Genomic DNA, 20189 nt, shown 5'->3' on the forward strand with positions numbered 1-20189 from the left:
TTGAAACATTGGATAGAAATACCAAATTGACATTGAATTTCATTATAAAAATTACTAATCAAAGATGGGCAATACTCAGACTTGTTCTTCAAAAGAAACATTCAATTACATTGATTAAAATCAACAATGAACATAAAAAAATACTGAAAACCATCTTTAGGAGGTACTCTACATGGGTCCTAAATATCAGAACACATTGACCAAAAAAAAAGTAGAACTACTCAAAGTCTTCTTTTTGTGATAGACACTCCTATGATGTTTGACAATCAAACAAGATCCACATAACGAGCCTATAATTGAGGGAAACCATAATTTCAACTTGTCTATGGAAGGGTGCCATATTGGAACATACCAATGAAATGTTGTTTCTATAACCCTTTGTGCTCATCCCATGCACCAATCATCTTCCATGTTCTTAGGTCCATGTTGTTTCTACATACATAGAGGGGAAAACATTATTGAGCAATTCAGCTACTTAACAAGTTGATTAATTGAAGGTAGATTGACAAGGAATTTTGATACATATAAGACAAGTTGTAGAGGCATGGAGGATTTTTTTTCTGAACCATCAACTAGTAGCATGCAGAGAATATGTGGATCTTTTTAAAAGACGAAAGAAGACAAGAATTACTTGACATGTGAGTGGAAGCACCTATGTCAATCACCCAAAACGAAGTTGATGGAGAGCAGAGTGTTGAATTTCTTGATTGAGAGCAAGTTGACCCGGTAGATGCCATAGTTGGTTGGCGCCTAGAAGTAGCGGTTCATGCTATCGTACATTGGTGCATCATGTTTTGAAGCTCCTTCCTTATGGTGGAGTTACATGTATTATGGTGGACTAATACCAGCACCAATTCCAAAATTTCCCACAATGAATAAAAGTTTTAGAACCCTACACTTGATCTCTTCTTCCGTCTAAAAATTTTGAATTTTTTGGAATTTTTTCAGATATAGAAGAGGTGTTTAAGACAAAGAAGTCACCTTTGAAATAGTTGAGGAAATGGTTCACTTGGCCCTTACCACTTGTGAAAGTGCATCTTCAAACACTGATTTCTCCCTTCATATTCTGGTCCATCGCTAGGAAGAAACCTAGTAACTTGGAGGATAGCTCTCTCTACCTTTCAAGTTGTGCTTCATCCATAACAAGAGGCTGATAATTTATAATTTCTTCACAGATCACCTCTCTAAAACATAAAACACCGAGTATAAAAGACCATAAACATCGAGTCTTGAGACACTCTTACAATTTTTCTCCACACTATTGATCAACTAAGTCATGACTAGGTAATTTTATACTATCTAAACTTTCTCTCCAACTAAAGGAAGCCACATCATCCCCCATGGTAATCAGCAATTGACATGAAACATAAATTGCATAAAGTTTAACCTATGATTACATAATACCAATAAAGTCTCTTTATGCAAAAAAAACTACCTAATTTTTTTTACTAGTCCTAACAATGCAAAAACACACTTAAGTCTAAATTCACCAAACACCCTTGGTAGAACCCTATATGACTTCACAACCACTACGAATCGTACCTCGTCAGTGATGGGGGTCAGGTTTCGTTGGCTAATGGACGGTTGTGCATGCAACTCAATATAGTTTGAACTTGACTCAACCCACCCTCCATTACCCAACCTACTCTTAATCAGATTATGTACCCATCCTAGTAACTAGGGCAAACACAAGAAAACATACACAGGAAAAAAAACCCATGTGGTGGATATTTATAACACCCAAATCTCCTCACCACATGACATGATCATTCCATGGTACTTCAAATTTATTTAATAACAACTAGCAACTAAAAATCCTACAAATCCTATCTTAATAGAGTAAATTGCAATTTCATAAATATGAAACCGACGGAAAGCATAGGGCATAGGGATGAGGGTTTAGGGTTTAGGGCATAAGGTTGAGGGTTTAGGAGGGTTTCAAACCCTAAATCCTAAAAAAATCGTAAGGGTTTAGGCCCTAAACACACAAAATTGTAATTTCTATTAAAAAACAGAATTCAACTTCCATTAATATGGGTTTAGAGTCTATGTTAGTGTTTAGGGCATAGGGAAACCCTAAACCCTAAAAATCCTACGAAACCCTAAAAATTGGAAAAGGTTTAGGCCCTAAAAACACAAAATTGAAATTTGTATTAAAAAATAGAAATCAACTTCAATAAATCATCCATTAGAACAAAATCATCCTTTAATTAAAAAAAGAAATACAACATTCAAAATCATCATTATTGAATAATTTACCAAAATTACCAAAATCAAATACAACATTCAATGGCATAGAAATCAATAAACTAAAATATAAAAAATAATAAATGCAGACATCAATTCAATCATGTTTCAATTAAACTTATCAATAATCTTAATTTAAATCAAATTTTAATTTATTTGTAATTGACAAAAAATTCATTAACAAAAAATTATAAATTAAACAGTAATTCACACAAAAAGTCAAAACAGACCGACAAATCAATACAATAATTAAATACCTAAATTAAAGCAATAAGATAATAAAATACACTAATTAGATTCAATTAACAAAAATCCTAACAAATTATCCTGGTAAATTGGCTTCTGAAATTCGGGGTTGGAGGGTGAATATGGCTTCAGTTTTGAGAGAAGGGGTGTTGAGAGGATGAAAGGATAGGGTACTAAGAGAGGGGAGCCAAGAGGAAATGATAGACTTCTGTTTTGAGAGAGGGAGTGGAGAGAATATGAACAAAGGGGGAGATGAAAAGAAGGCGGTTGAGAGGGGGACGTCGAGGTCAAGGCTGAGCTGTAACAGTGGCGGAGTGGTGGCATCACAGGAGCAGTACCCGAGAGGCGACAACAGGCATGACGAGAGTGAGAGAGGGTGTGAACAAAAGCAAAATAAGAGGGTCGAGAGAGGGCTTACGTGGTGCATGAAGACATGTCACAATGACATGGCAACAACTAGGGGTGGCTTCGAACTGAGCCAGCTCGCGAGCAGCTCGAGTTCGGCTCGGTTCGATTCGTTATATCTCGAGCTTGAGCCAAACTCGAGATCAGAAATTGGCTCGTTTAGATTAACGAGCCGAGCTTGAGCAGAGCCAAGTTCGGCTCGCTGGCATGCGAGCCCACTTGTTAATTTAACGAGCGGCGATTTGGGGATGGGGGGATTTGGAAATTTTTTGGGAAAGAGAGTCCCATCTCTTCCATTCTGTCTTGCTGCCTACGAAACCCATGCTTCTCTGCCATTTTAGCATGATTTTCTCGAGAAAATCGCTGTCCGTCGACGGGTATTCATGGGAAACGGGGGATTTTGGTCTTCAAATCCCTCGTTCTCCCTCTCCCTCTTCGATTCCTCAATCACTGTCAAAGACTTCAATTTTTTCATCTACGATTGGGCTTCGAAACCACACCGTTTCAGGCCAAGAATTGTCGCTCTACGTGAAATATGAAAATATCAGAAGTCTGGGGACCTCCTTGTTCCGCATACTCCGTTTGTCCAAATAGTGAGTATGGCTTCAAAAAGTTTCTCATTCTTCTAGAATTTGGTCTTGACAGGCTGCATTATTTCTTAGAGAAGTCCTGGGGTCAATTCTGCTCAAGTCTCGCTTAGGACACATATATTTAAAGATCTCTAGGAAGTACGGAGTCTTCCAAAATTTCACGTTTTATAATTAAGTTTCTCATGAGTTACCCCGTAGATTTATTGGCACAAATTCAATTTTGCAGCACTAATCTTGGAGGGACACTAAAGAACAAAATATATACATAATACAAAGGTTTTAAACATTGTAACTAGTGCACTTGAATCCATGTTTAGGCTACTTCTACTGACTTGAATGGCTGGATCTGTGCCCCCTGAATCTTAGTGTAGCGCTTTGATATTTTTTGTTATCTTCATGTGTAATATTTTAATCTATTATTTGAGAGATGTCTTACCTCTCTCCTTTGTTATTTACTCCACTAGCTTGATTCAATTCTAATTCATTTCGAACTGAAATTCTTTGTTAGTTTTTCTCTTTTTCCAAAAATTAGCTTGTTATTTTATTTTAAGATAGTGTTTTGACTAGGGACGTTGGTTTTGCATATTAATTCTTTTATGCAGCCTATGCACTCGTTTTGTTTTCATCATTACAAAACATTAATTTCAAATCTTGGTTATACGAGGAGGTTGAAAGAAGAGAAGTAATTTAGTTGATTCTTTTGATCAAAGGTCAAGGACCAATCTATTTCTTATGAACTTGAACTGCAAAATGTTAGTGCCCCACAAAATTCTTGTAATAAAGCTTTAGTATTTATGTTGTATCGACGCCTTTTCATCTTTGAACTCTGCAAAAGAGAATTAGGGTGTAAAATGCTCTGGATACATTTCTGCAGTTATATGATGTGAGATTGGACAGTAAATATGAAGCGTATTACCAACACAAAGCTTATAACTGTAAGATGTGGAGAAAAAGTACATCGAAGGATCAGTTACATCGAGTTGAGAGTATATTGGCCAAGATAACTCAAATCAGTAGGGAAACTGAGTAATGTTTGCAATCTCTATTCCTATGCAATTTTATTGAGTTTCTTTCATAGATTTGTTGAATGTTAAAGGCTTGCCTCAGAATATCTGCAACCAAATAATTTCAAGCCAGATAAAAGATCAGCAATCTAAGATTTTATGGAGTTTCAGAATCCCAGACATCCTGCATATATCCATCAACGTGAATGTTAACTGCAAGTTGTCTCCATGAGAGTTCAATCTTATACATGTATTATTTATATAGGTTATGCCCAATTTTATGTAGAGGTCATGTCCAATTTTATGTAAAATGTATGCATAATTTTATATACAATTTATTTGATATATATTTTTTGAAAAGTTTTAAATGTATGTTGAAGCTCGAGCTCGACTCGAAGCTCAGCTCGAACTTGGTTAAAATTTTTGGGCTCGAGATCGATAAAAATTTTAGGCTCGAGAAGAGGCAGGTTCGGGCTCGGCTCGACTCGATGCCACCCCTAGCAGCAACATGGATGGTGACAAGATATTCGATGATTTGTCATAATGACATGTCATCCTACATGGAGGATGATGTGGGTTCCCGATGATGTGGTAGATGACATGTTGTTAGCCTCTTCGAGTGGTGATGTGGTGGATGACGTGTTGTTAGCCTCTTTGAGTGCTGATATGGCATGATGATGTGGCTTCATGTAAGTGGTCAAAGCTTATGTGTCATCTTTGATTGTACACTTGGGTAGTTGACTGGTCAAAGTTGGGTATTTGTGATATTAAGTTGAAAAGTTGATTATTTGTGTTATTATTTAAAAAAATTGGGTAGTTCAAGAAAATTCCCTAATATATATCGAACTGTTAGGTATTCAATCTTGTAATTGATATATTTGGTTAAATGATATACAAAAAGGCACTACCCATTTAATTATTTTTATTAAAATGTATAATTTTATGTAGAGGTCATGCCCAATTTTATGTAAAATGTATGCATATTTTTATATACAATTTATTTGATATATATTTTTTGAACAGTTTGAAATGTATGTTGAACCTCGAGCTCGACTCGAAGCTCGGCTCAAACTCGATTAAAATTTTTGGGCTCGAGCTCGATAATAATTTTAGGCTAGAGACGAGGCAAGTTCGCGCTCGACTTGAACATAGGCAAGTTCGGGCTCGGTTCGACTCGATGCCACCCCTAGAAGCAACATGGATAGTGACAAGATATTCGATGATTTGTCATGATGACATGTCATCCTACATGGAGGATGATGTGGGTTTCCGATGATGTGGTAGATGACGTGTTGTTAGCATCTTCGAGTGGTGATGTGGTGGATGACGTGTTGTTAGCCTCTTTGAGTGCCGATATGGCATGATGATGTGGCTTCATGTAAGTAGTCAAAGCTTACGTGTCATCTTTGATTGTACACTTGGGTAGTTAACTGGTCAAAGTTGGGTATTTGTGATATGAAGTTGAAAAGTTAGTTATTTGTGTTATTATTTAAAAAAATTGGGTAGTTAAAGTAAAATTCTCTTATATATATATCTGTTAGGTACTCAATCTTGTAATTGATATATTTGGTTAAATGATATAAAAAAAGGCACTACCCATTTAATTATTTTTATTAAAATGTATAATATGTCAATAAAATTATGCATAAATTATGATTCTTCGATAAAAAGATACGACGTATCTTTAATCTTTGGATAAAAATACCCCTACCGTAAAAGTAGTTGACTACAAAAAATAATCAATTGCTTCAACTAGATATAAGAAGTAGTTGGCTGGAGTTCAAACAAAGGAGAGGAGAACAAAAAGAAGGTGAATTATCTATGAAAAGTAACTACAATTACTTAATTTACTGTCTTTACACTATACCCACATATGTTGCTTTCACTAACTCGAGGACACATACTTGCTTTGGAGGAGTGCAATTTTACAGAGTTTATTGTGCAACAAATTTGTTGTTTTCCTAATAAAGATGAAGAGAACTCTGGACAAAAAGAAAACATCAGTATCCGTTAAACTTTCCCTTCATCCTCTCACAAAATTCCTGAAAGAATGCCGACGTCGAGGAACTGGGACGTAGGTGACCAGCTGACGGAAGAAGACGAAGAAGATGGCGGAGAAGATAGTAAGCAGGGATCGTTGTGCGACAAAGTTGAGACGTTCAACGGGTTTCTTATAATGAAGGGAACAATATCCTCAAGCAACCCTTGCGAGGTTCCGATGGAGCCGGCGTCTTCTGCCGTGACTCCTCCAAGAAGTGGCTCTTCTTGTCTCACGCGTGCCGTCGTAGAGGCGTCGGGCAAGTCGGCTGGAGGGCTGGATCGGATTTGCTGTTCTTGGTCAGAGTTGGTTGGATCGAACGGTTTAAGCCTCTTGCTGGGCCGGAAGTCTGACATGAAACTCATGGGTCGAGTTCTGAGGAAGTGAGAGTAGATGAAATGGAGATGGAGCCCTTCGTAGGTGACGATGATCGTGTCGGGATCGTCTTTCGATCTTTCTACTTGCTTCTTCGCACTGCATCGAGGGTTCGTGCACCTGTAATAGCTCCTGCATGCACCAGAAGCATAACAATCAACCCGCGTTAGCAGAACTTCCCACCGAGGAGTTTAATGGGCTCTAGATCATGAACCATGAACAGTTCGGATTTGCTTTAGAAGAAGGGGACAAGAGCCATTTTAACAGTGTTCTTTATTCCTTTCATATACTACGCGGGATCGTTTACTAGTCAAAGCTAAGAGTCCCTAGACACTGACTTGCTGGGCCGCGTGATTATCTCCTTCTCCGGAATAGAGAGGAGGCCGATGTGAGCCGCAGCAAGTGCGAGAACTGTGCAAGTGCTTAATGGCTTTCGGGTGGAGGTCCATACTTTCTGTACTATTTAAACTGTGGGAATCTTCAAGGCTCTGGTGTAGCGACTAAGAAGGAAATTACCGTGGGAGGAAGGTGGCAGTGCTCTACGTCCCAAAATAAGGAGTTGCAGCTTTTGTCAAAGGAAAAATGACAAGACGTTCTCTCTGATCATGAAAATGGCAATTGTAAGGAGACATGCCACTCGCATCGGCCAGTGGTTTTCTTTCTTTTGATTTTACGAGGGGTCGGGGCAGGAGTGGTGGTAGTTCTCCACTACTTTTGGCGACTTTGATATTTTCTTTACGACGCATCATCTGTTAAATTAGACGGGAAATGCTCAGTTCGTCTGGGGGTTTGGGAGGGCGCCGGACAGAGAACACTTGGGCGACGTCTGACGACAAATAGGGGCGAATTAATTCAGGAGAGAAATCCGGAAACTTGATCACCAAAAGAAATTCAGAAACTTCCAGAAAATGAATTAAGACCAAATTTAAAACAACGGAAAGTCTACCTCGGATTCGGACTGTTTTTAATTGATTTCTGCCCATATTTTCTCCATTTGTAGCCGTCATCCGCCGTTGTATTCCCTGAGCTCTTGATTTTCAGCGTGTACTTGTTATCAACTTTGCTAAACCTCTTCTCGATCAAAGAAAAACTACCAGGAAAAAAACAAACAAGCAGCTTTAGATTATAAGACACATCGCTAAATAAAAAATTAAAAAAAAGGAAAGAGAACCAGAGGTCCATTAAACATACGACGTCCGCGAAGTACTGAGCTCTTCCAATTCTATGCTTTGCTGAGTCGTTGACAACGCGCTCTCTATATCTTCAATAGTAGGTCCTGAATACAAGTTCAAGATTGAACGACCGGCAGCACTTGTCGGCGCCGGAAGAGAACCGGATTCAAATCCCAATGATTCAGGTAGAACGAAAAACGGCGTCTCGTCATCGAGCAGCTCTCTGATGAGCTCATCTTCAGACCCAGAAGCCCAATTCGCGTGGGGTTCATCACTTGCGGCCATGAATGTAGATGCAGATATTCACTTCATAAGCCGGAGTCGGACAGGAAATGCTTATGAGAGGGAAGAGCAGATATAAGAAGACGTTTACTGATTTACAGTAACGTAAAAACTTGTTGTAGATTCTCTGCGTTGCTGCTTTAGAGCTCTTCTGTAAGACTAAAACACCCTTACCTGATTTTGTTCCTTTCCGATAATTGTATCAAAGGTGGAGCAAATTGAAACCACCTGATCCATGACAACCACCCCAAAACCATGATTTTGATTTGCTTTCTTCTCTTTTGTTTAATGCTAATGACCTTTCTTATGAGGGAATGATTCTGGACAAGCACATGTTTAATTGGTCATTTACAATACTAGACTAATCACAAAAAAAATTTTAAAAATGCTTAATTGATTAATGAAATTGACTTATTTTTCAACGCCGATCACATCTGCAACTGCTCTATCTAACAACTGCCCCCTTAATGACATTCTACTCTTATCTCAATCTACAAGACGATGGACATTTCCGTCATTTCATCTCTCTGTGCAGTGAACGTTATCGCTAGCTCGTGGACGTTGGTATCAAATTTTTGTCTTGCATGGGTTGACTTTGTTGCTTGTGAGACAGAAGTCCACCTAGAGACGGAGGGCGTGGACTGGCAGAGGCTATCAAGTCAGCCATTGTTCGTACGTGGTTAAAAAGTCAACAGCAGACAGGACACGTGATATTGGAAATTAGTGGGTCCATGAAAAAACGAGTGGACGGAGTGAGCGTGGGATGTGGGTCCCATATTGGGTGTCACGTGCACGGTCAAAGTAGCTCCGTGATGTCGCCGTCGTCTGCCGGTAATGGACAAGCGACGCGCCAACCACTCCAATGGTGGATCCCACGAGCGCAAAACGAAACGAAAAAAATCGGGGTCACCAACTTACCCTCTTTCGTTAGTCGGTTATGTTATTGAAGTTGTCAAAAGAGTTTACTTCGTTACATCGCCACCTGGGAATCTTAGTTGTCGATCTATCTGGTGGGCCATGACAAAGGATGTTCTACCTGTGACTTAACGAATTGATAGTAAATATTTTTATATTTAATTTATACTGATTTTACAACAAAATATTTACAAAGGAAAATCAGATTTTTTTTCACAAGATTCTTATTATGTTTACATTAGATGTTAGATGGAGAAAATATTTTGTTATCATCATAAATAGGAGGATTAAGACAAGAAGGAACATCCTTGTCAAGATTGACGGATGTTCAGTGGACATATTTAATATCGATAGTTTGTCATCTAGAATGCTGCTAGTTACATGGTTTAATCATCACAGTTCTAATAAGTGAAAGATAGAGTCAGCTCAAGCAAGGCGCTGATAGTTAATATCACTCGATTGATTTGGTTTTACTTGTAAAACAAATTATTTTTATATGATAATTTTGATTTATATGTTATAATAATATTAAAATAATTTTAATTATATATAGTATTGATTTATATGTTATAATAATAATAAAATAAAATATGTAATTATTTTAATTTAATTTAAAAAAGTAGACACCTTTTTGACATTTAATATTTGAATAAAATAAAGTTATTTCAAATAATTAAAAAATAATTTTTAAATAATATGAAAAAAATTGTGTATTTTATTTATGTTAGTTAAATTATATTAATATTTTTAATTTTAATAATATGTCAGTACATGAAAATTATGTCAAATGTAAAAAAAAGGCATACTATAATATTGTTCCTCGTAAAATTCCTCATTACTTTGTTTCTTTATGCTAAAATTTCCTCATCAATATATTTTATTATGAAAATTTTCTCGATGTTGATGAAATAAAAGTAGAAAATGACATATTTAATATAAAATACTTAAACAAGTAACTCCAAAATTTTTTTAAAATAGAATCAAAATATTTTAAATAATTAAACCAAAAAGCATTTTAAGAAAAATGAAACCAATAATCAATTAATTTAACAAGAAAATATTTTTTAAATATAAAATATAAAATAATATAGTTTAATTTTATATAATTAAATAATAAATTATATTAATCATTTATACTAAATATATATTAAAATTTTAATTACTTAATCTGAATTAACAAAGTATGAATAATTATATTCAATAATTATAGTAGCTCAAATATATTTGTCTAAAATTTCAATTATTGATTAAAAATATATATATTTAATAATTATCATATTATATTTTGATAATATAATCAATTAATCTAATTTATGAATATATGATTTTAGTTAATATAATAATTTAAAATTATATTCAATAGTATGTTTTAAAATTATATTCAACTATTCTCGAGAGAATTCAAATTTTGTTGAGAACAGTAAACCTATTCTCAAATCCGTTGAGAATAGGTTTCTTGAAATTTCTAGGTGAAAAATTACTTGGAACCATTCTAGCTGGAATATGAATTCAATTAATAATAAGTTTTTAAAGATTTCAGACAGGAAATTAATAGAAACCTTTATACATGGATTATGAATATTGTTTAGAACACGTTTCTATAAATTTCTAGCTCCTAAATTGCAAGAAACCTATTATCAACGAAAATCAAATTATGCAACGAATAGGTCTATTATTCTCAATGAAATATGAATTCTTTCAAGAATAGATTTATAGAACTTTTTGAGCAAGAAAAATTTGGAAACCTATCTAGGCAGAATTCATATACCACTGAGAAAGGTTTATTCCCACTTGGATTTTTTTTTTATAATCTTACAATGATGAAATTGAATTTCACAAGCAAATGTCTTTCTATTTTATCCCATGCACCCTTATTTCGTATGTTTTCTCTATTTTCTTCCTCTTTCCCCCATTGCCATAATCCGTCCCCATTGAGGTGTTGTCCATCCATCGCCATTGATGTTGTGTCTATCTATTGCTGCTATCACCACCGTCTCTCACTGTTGTCATTGTTTTTTACATGGAGATGTTTGCTTTCCATCGCCACCACTGACATTGGGGGTAGGGTGGAGTTCCAACGGTTCAAGCAAGGGGCTCGAGCCAAAGGCTCCCCATATTGATTAAGGTTGACTCAAATCCACAAGAATAGGTTCCCGATAACAAAACTTAAGCTTTTGAATAATTGTTGAATATGTAGTATTCTACGTGAAGAAAATACATTTCCCCTTCAAGTTCTATGATGACGAAGTATAAAAAACAAAGCAAGACCGGATACCTCAAGCTAAAAAAGGAAGGTCAAGTAATCTTGAAGAAGAACTTACAAAGATTGGAGTACGAAGACTTGAAAACCTGGAGCCTGATTGGAGTACAAAGACTTGAAAACCTGGAGCCTAAGTGTCATAAAAATCTCAAGATATCTAGTCATGTATGAGGATTGTCATACAACTTCCAAAACTTGGGTAAGACATGAATTATAGTAGGGCATTAAATGTTTTCTAAAACCATATTTTAAAAAATCACACAAGTGTTCAGGAAAATTATTTTATCACATTAAAGTGTTTTCCCATAATTCTCTTGTGTATTGAAAATCTAGCAGAAGAATGATGAGTCAATTTTTTTTATATGATTGATCAATGTCAAAATGATCAACCATTTTTTTAAAACTATTGATCATTCATCTAGAGTTCATTAATTATGATTGATCGACCTTTATAACTAATGCTGAATTAATTAGAATTTACTTTTTTTTTGCATTTAATTAATTATTAATCAATCAGTAGGCTAGAAAAATTAAAAAATAAGAGCCATAGGAAGGGATTGATCGATCAATGTAACTAGAATGATTGATCAACTATTAAAGAAATAGAGTTGTTGGAAGGGATTGATTGATCAATGATATTGATATTTCAAAGTTGACTTTCTTTAATGTTTGACAATGACTAGTTTTCTATCCTAGGCTATAAATAGATAACCTAAGCACGTTCTCAAGCATCCAAGAGCCTTCAATTGCATTCACAAAGCCCTCAAAAGTTTTATTTCCTCGTCTGTTATTTCATTATGTAAATAAAAGATTTTTCTTGGTTTTCCCAATCTTTTTTCAACTTCTTTTCAATCTTTCATTCATTCCTGGTTTTCCAAGAGCTCCTTATTTGTTTTATGTGTGCTTAATGATTTGGAAAGATGGTTTTCATTAGGAGTGTGGCAATCTCTCCGAAAAGAGTGGAAGTTTTACTTACACTTTTGTACTTTTAATTTTTCTTACAAAGGTCTTTTTAGAACCTTGAATCAAACAAGGGAAGTGCCTACTAGAGGCAAAATCTAGTTGATCATAACAAAATCCCTTCAACAGAGATTAGGAAAAAAATAAATTGGGAATTGCACTTGTTTAGGCCTAAGAGAGTCATGAATCTCTTTCTACTTTTATTAGTAGGAAAATTAGTGAATTTTTTTGAACAACGGTTCTTGGGTTGTGATTACTAGTAGGTGAACATAAAAATAAAAAAACCTTGGATTCTTGAACTTATTTGGTTGTTTGTTTGTGACAATTGTTAGACTAAATGGTAAAATCATGTTGGTCTCCATTATTTTAATGATAACAAAATGGGTAGCTTGAAAATGTGCTACTGATGGTGTTACCAATATATTTTAGACACAAGCCATCTAACACAAATATTACTAGGTTTGTAGCAAAAACTCAAGACAAAAGAATGGTCAATCAAGTTGCAACGTCAAGACCCTAAGCAAAAACACATTGAAGATTGTTGTTGTGAAGAAAAACTTACATAAAGAAGAAGAAGAGTTGAAGAGTAAAGTCAAAGTCAAATAGTAAATCTCAAGAACTCAAGCTATGTAAGTAGATAGCGAACCAAACTTCGATTCTTAAGCACATTTATATTATGGAGTTTTAGGGCATATTTTGTTTTCAAAATCATGCTTAATCGATGGATAACCATGTTTTTGAACTTACTAGATTCCCCTAGGATAGTTTTCATCATGGTTAGAAACTGTTGGAGGACACCTCGAAGAGGCATCAATGTAATTATCTTTCCCATATCAAGGAGGTGGCAAAGGAGGTAATTCAAAGGTCTTCTCATAAGGATGACACAATGGTATAATTATCTAAGAAGATGTATGTAGACTTATGTCTTTTCCTTTTCAAAGCTTGTAACTCTAAGTGCATTGTAAACATTGTAAACTTCCTTCCACAACTATAAATAGAGGCTCAAGGCATGGGATAGACCATTAAGTCTCCCCTCTCCTCTCTCAAATTTGTGCTTAGAATTGTCTCATCTCCCAAGTTCTCTCTCTCTTCATCTCTCTAGCCAAGTTGTCTCTTCTCCTTTCTTTTCTTCCTTTTCTTCCTTTTCTTCTTGTCCTCTTTCACTACTTAGGTCGAGGACCTTGTCATGGGATCCTAAATTCAACATGGTATCAAAGCAATGAATTTAGGATCCCCATGTCAAGACGTCCTAAATTCAACATGGTATCAGAGCAATAGATTTACGATCCCCATGTCAAGAAAAAAATTGGAAGGCTCTATTGATTACGCTTCATGTAGAGTTCTTCTCGTTGATGAAACAATTTTCTCTTGAATCTGCACTGAGATAAGTTTTTTTCTTATGAGATTATTACTAATAGTAATTTATCTCTATAAGATGGTTTATGGATGACTTTCTCGTCTAATCTGAATGAGAAGTTGGTGATTGTATTCTTGGTTTTGAAAGTGGCTCATCCATGGTGATTATGCTCAGTTTTTATTCCGCATGCAAGACCGATTGTGTTTTTACTCTCTTCATATTATGCTGATGTTTGTGGCTGGAATTTTTGTATGAATCAAGGTTCAGTATATTTGTTATTGACATCCAAGTTTATTATGAGTTAAGCTTGTAGTTCTACCATTTTTTTGAGTTATTATATTGGTTAAGTTGTTGCTCCTCTTGACTCTTCCCAAAGAGCTCAACAAAAGATTATTTGAGAGGGTACCAAGAAGGGATTTTTTTGATAAGGTTGATTGTCTTTGTAATGGTTTTTTTTGTATTTCATTGGGTGTCTTATCCTCTCTGGTATCCTACCAAAAAGTTTTGAGGGAAAAAGAGAAAAAAATGGGCCAAAGAAGGCATGATTCTACCATCCAAAGCTAATGCATAATTAGAGAAGGGAAGTTTCCTTCTTAAAGCCATCTAAAAAATGTTTTTTTAAGAAAAGAAAGTGTCACTATTTTGGCTCATTTGTAGATTTTATTTATTAAAAGATTCAGTGGTATTTGTTTTCTAATCAATTTAAGGAAAGAAGAAGAAGAGATTGTGCTATTTTTTGCTTGCTAGGTGGCACATTTGATAAAGAAGGCAAGTTTTCATCTTTGAAAGATTTGATTTGATTCAAGTTTAATTATATCTGATTTGATTTGAGAGAATCTTCTAATTGAGGAAGATTGAAATCCTCTCTAATTGGCATGATCAACACCTAATTATCCTCCCATTCCTGTTTTAGTGCTTGTTTAAAACAAGATAGTAACTTACCTATTCTCTCTGGGTTGAAGACCCTTCTCCAATCCGATTTCGAGTTCATGTGTGATAAAAGTATGAGATCTATCTTCTATGATACAACACTTGGACTTCTCTTGGATAGAAGATTTATGGTGCATACTATTTGAGTTCTAGTTGCTCCACTCTTTTCAAATTGATTTATATATTTGCATTGGTTTGCTTTTCAACCTACTTGTTGGATTTCAATATTTCACATAAGAAGTTGTTTACTTGTTGATTATAAAGGTTGAAGACTTTATGGGAAAAAGAGTGATCTCTTAAAATTACCACCATACCCTTGAGAGGGTTACCTGATCCCAATCAGTTAATAGGTTTCTCATTACTCGAGACCTCTTAGGTCACTTAACCAAACCTACTCCACTCTTTGATGAAGAAGATAATTCTTATGTAAAAAGGTTCAAGAATGTCACCTTAGTCATTACTTGGCTTATTAATTGCATGGAGGAGCATGTGGCCAACAATGTTGTTCACGTTGAAACTACAAAAAAAATTGGGACACTTGTGTTAAGTTGTACTCTAGTACGAAAAATTAACGAAAGTTTTATGATGTGTTCCAAAACATGTTCAACGAAAAGCAAGGGGACAATCTACATGAAAGCATGGCTTGATTTAGAGGAATGATTCTATTGAATTTAGGCTCCCTTTTCCAATATTCTGAGCAAGAGAAAGAAGAAAGAAAAATAAGAAAAGGGAAGAAGAGCTATCGGGTAGAGAGAAGAAAAAAGAAAAAAGAGGTGTGTGCCAAGCAAAGAGAGAGAGAATTACTCAAGAAGGAGATGTGTAACTTGATTTAATTCCAAATTACAAGACCTCTATTTATAGTAGAGGAAGAGATAGAGTCCTTATACAATTAGCTTTTCAATCTCCTAATTACATTCCAACTCTAACTCTCTAAGATAAGTCTATCAACACAATCTACTAGAAGTCTAATATGAGTTGAACTAGAACTCTTCTTCAATAACGTGAATATAAGACGTGATACATGATAAATGTCTGTCATTCACAAGACGACGATAAAAGACGTGATACATGATAAATATCTGTCATTCACAAGACGACAATAAAGGACGTGATAAGTGGGTAATGCCTATCATTCACAAGACGACAATAAAAGACCCACGGGTATATATATAAGTCTCAATAGACTTAAACTCCCAACCGAAGCAACATGCAAAAGGTTGGCCCAAAGATGTATGTGAGAGTCAAATAAAGGATGGTAGGAGTAAGGTTGTCAAATAACCATGAAGATAAGATTTTGAGGCCACCACTTCTTCAATAATAATGTCTCATCCAAAGAGACACAATAGATGCATCCGAAATGGGCCTGGGCCTATATAACACGAGCCAAAATAATAAAAATCCTTATAAAAGGACCCATGAAATAATCCGATGTGACTATCTGCACCAAATAATATGTTGACCAAAGAATATGTTGCGAATACCTCAAAATAATAATTAACCCGGAGAAATAGAATCGAGTCGAGCCGAGTCAGGTATCAACAATAATTACCACAATTATTACTGTGAGTCAAGATTCTTGATCTGGGATTTTATTTGACGCTAAAAAATTCTTCTTAGATGCAAAATCTTCATCTTTTTTGCTCCCTCTTTCTTGAATATTTTGGTCATATAAAACTTACTACAACATATGGAATAAAATACTTCTTTCTTGTACTTCTTCTACTTCTCCCCCTCAAGCTAGGAGGTAATGACAATGTTTCCAAATTGAACCAAATAACATAGATGTAGTTACCAAAAAAGGCGTAAGTGAGATATTTTCCTGATATAGTTGATCAATAACAACAACTCAAAAAGTGACGCAAAACAATCGGCTTAAATTCGGATTTTTTAATGCAACAGGATACCGATATGACCTTTGATTCTTAAAATGCAAATATATCCTTAAATATAGATCAGATTGTTATGAAATTTTCTCCTTATAAAACTAGACTTAAATAACTTTCATCCAAGTATAAATTTTCTTCATAAAATATAATTATATTGAGATATATAATTTGATAGATTTCGGTCTCTACGAAACAAAGTCCTCTTTCCCCTTTTCCAGCATGACCATTGACTCTTCCAAGATCAATATCTCCATATAAAAAACTCAGATCTAGTATTTTTTGAATATTTAAGAAAATATACTTATAGATATTTCTTTTTATATATAATTCTCCATATAAAGTCTCGTTCTTGATAGCATAAAATAGTTCGGAAGTTGAAGTTTTTTGCTAATGCACGAACCTCTTTTTCAATCTAACCTTTGCTGCTTCAAATATCAATTTCTCTTTGTAGATAACTCCAATTGAAAAAAAATATTTTTCCTTGGAAATTAGACTCGAATATCTTTCTGTCAATATATAATTTGCAATATGAAAAACTCATCATAGAGGTGAAAACTCAAATAAAACAACGGGTATAGGGACTGAAAAGAGAAAAAAAAATAGATATGAACCTAAACTATGAGAGATAATAGATCAGAAGAGGATCACATTAGAATCTAATCTGATACCATGTTGAATTTATGGAAAATAGAAATACTTCATTGACCTTTTTTTAATCAGAGTACATGAACCTCTATTTATAATAGAGGAAGCTAGTAGAGTCCAATTACAATTAAACTACCTTTGTTCCAATTACACTCAAACTCTAACACTTAAAGATAAGTCCTAGCATAATTAAATAACCCAATATAAATAGAAGATTAACATGACTAAAACACCTTTAAAATGAAACTCCTCTATGAGATATGCTTCCATAATAATTGTGGCTCTGTTAGACTTCTTATGCCACCTCATGTGATCATGGTGGGTCCCATATCTTATGGGCTTTGGCCCATCTTCCAACACTGTTTTCTCATTAGTAGGCTATCATCCTAAGTACTTGGTCATAATTCACCATATTCTTTGTTATTTCCCCCCTTTTCACTTCCTTTGAAGGTATTTGGTAGCAATTTTATTATTCATGTCACATCCCCACAAAAAAGTAAGCTACATCTGAAGGCTATGAAGTGTATCTTTTTGGATTACTCTCGTACTCAAAAAAGATATGTTTTCTATAACTCCTCTCTTCGAAAGTTGAATGTCTCTAGGAATGTAACTTTTTTTTAAGACAAATCCTTTTATTCCTCAAACAATGTTCCTCCGGGACATTCATTTGTTCCTATGGTTGTGAAGCCTGTTGTGCCCCTCGATGCGGATCTCTCTATTCAGCCCCCTGAAGCATAAGCCAATACCACACCTGTGGATTTTATGGATCGTTATGCGATGAGTCCATCTCCCGTTCTTGTATATGTTATACCATTTGATACTAGGCCCATAACTCTTTGTAAGGAACCTAGGACTTATACTAAGCCCTCTACTTCTCATCCTATATCAAATTTTGTTTCCCATCATCGTTTGTTTTCTTGTTGTTGTCAATTCCATGCATTTATCTCTTCTATATCTATCCCACATTCGTATCAGGAGGCTCTAAGACTTTCAGGATGGATAGAAACAATGGAAGAGGAAATGAATGCTTACTTACGAGAATCAAACATAGTGCCTTGTTTCCTTACCATCTGGTAAAAAGCCTGTAGGTTGTAAATGGGTCTTCACTTTCAAACAAAATCCGATGGCATGGTGGTCCATCTTAAATCCCGACTTGTGGCTAAAGGTTATACCCAATGTTATGGGATTGATTATGAGGAGACTTTTTTCCCTATTGCCAAGTTTAACTCGGTGCGTATCTTCTTATCTTTGGTTGTTAATTCTTGATGGTCTGTCTTTCCGCTCGATGTAAAAAATGCCTTCCTCAATGGCGATATTAAGGGGAAAATTTATATAAAGAAAACACTTGGATATGTGGTTGAGGGGGAGTTGGTGTGCCGCTTTAAAAAATCCTTATATGAGTTCAAAAGGTGTTATGTGGATCATTATGTATTTGTTACCGAGAAAGGAGTTGTACTACATGTTGTATATGTGGATGATATTATTCTAATGGTAGTAATTTGATAGCATCAACCAAGTAAAAAAAGATATGTAGTGAATTCAAGACAAAAGAGTGTTCTTAAGTATTTTCTCGGTATTGAGGTTCTTCAGTCCAGACATGGTATTATTTTATCCCAGAGGCAGTATGTTATTGACTTGCTTGACGAGACATGAATGATGTGATGTCGCCCTGTTAAAACTCCCATGGAGAAAAATACAAAACTATGTGCTAGCTCGGGTGAAGAAGTTGATGTTAGCAAGTACCAGAGGCTAGTTGGCAAGCTTATCTATCTTACTATGACTAGACCACATACTCTCTTTGCAGTCAGTATAATTAGTCAATATATGCATAAACTTCAGATGTCTCATTGGCAGTCATTGGAAAGGATTCTTAGGTACTTAAAAAGGATACTAGGACAAGGGCTCTTATATAAGTGTCATGGTCATCTTAATATTGAAATATTTATCGACGTGGATTGGGTTAGATTACTAGGTAATAGAAAATCAATTTTAGGATATTGTACTCTAGTTGGAGGCAACCTTGTTACATGGAGAAGTAAAAAACATAATGTGGTAGAATACAAAGTCATGGCACATGCGGTAAGTGGGATTCTTTGGATTAAATATCTTCTAGCTGAATTGGGATTTCACAAAGAAGGTCCTATGGAACTCTATTGCGATAATCAAGTAGCAATTCACTTTGCCTCCAACCTAGTATTTCATGCGAGAACAAAACATATCGATGTGGACTGTCACTTGGTAAGAGAAAAGTTGCAAGCAGGAATCATAAGTCTTAAACATGTCTCAACCCATAGACAACTTGTTGACATGTTTGCAAAATCAGCCAACTCCAAAAATTCTCTCCATTGCATGTACCAAGTTGGAGTTATATGATGTCTTTTCACTACCAACTTGAGAGGGAGGAGGAGGGGAGGGGGGGTTGTTGAAAGTCGTAGACAAGATTAGGTGGCATTATTATAAATATCTTATGTTCTTTGTCTTTCCTTCCGTCTCACTAGGGCGAAGGGCATACTATAATTTTAAGTACTCTTGATATCTATAAATAAAGATTAAGGGGGAGGGTTTGGATAAGTCCGACGACCCAAATTCTCCTCTTCTTTCCTCAACATGAACTCTCACTTCCTCTCCTCTCTTCTCTTCTCTTCTCTTTTCTTCTCTTCTTATATCTTCTTCTCTTCTCCTTTGCATTTCCTAAATTGAAGATCTTAATATCATGGAATGCTTAAATCAACATTCTACAAAATAGACTATGAGAAGAGGAAAATGGAATGGAAGGTATAAAATCAATGAGAGAACGGAAAAGATGGGGAAGGAATGACTTTGTATTTGAACTCACATCTTCCTCCCTTTCTCTTCCCCTACCGCTCCCTTCTTCTC

The 20189-nt window shown here is 35.2% G+C and overlaps 1 protein-coding gene across 1 annotated transcript; it reads right to left on the bottom strand.

Moving 5' to 3' along the window:
* Positions 1-6352: 6352 nt before the first annotated feature.
* LOC137966652 (probable WRKY transcription factor 49) lies at positions 6353-8379 on the bottom strand. The gene is made up of 3 exons (XM_068813337.1): positions 8097-8379; positions 7852-7995; positions 6353-7037 (listed from the first exon to the last, which is right to left on the bottom strand). Exons 1-3 carry the CDS (start codon positions 8360-8362, stop codon positions 6524-6526), a joined length of 924 nt encoding a protein of 307 aa, XP_068669438.1. The 5' UTR covers positions 8363-8379; the 3' UTR covers positions 6353-6523.
* Positions 8380-20189: the final 11810 nt, after the last annotated feature.

This window comes from Aristolochia californica, unplaced genomic scaffold, assembly GCF_029961685.1.
Source record: "Aristolochia californica isolate CCGP_79_NKW_82.1479 unplaced genomic scaffold, dmAriCali1.0.hap1 SCAF_5, whole genome shotgun sequence".
NCBI lineage: Eukaryota > Viridiplantae > Streptophyta > Magnoliopsida > Piperales > Aristolochiaceae > Aristolochia > Aristolochia californica.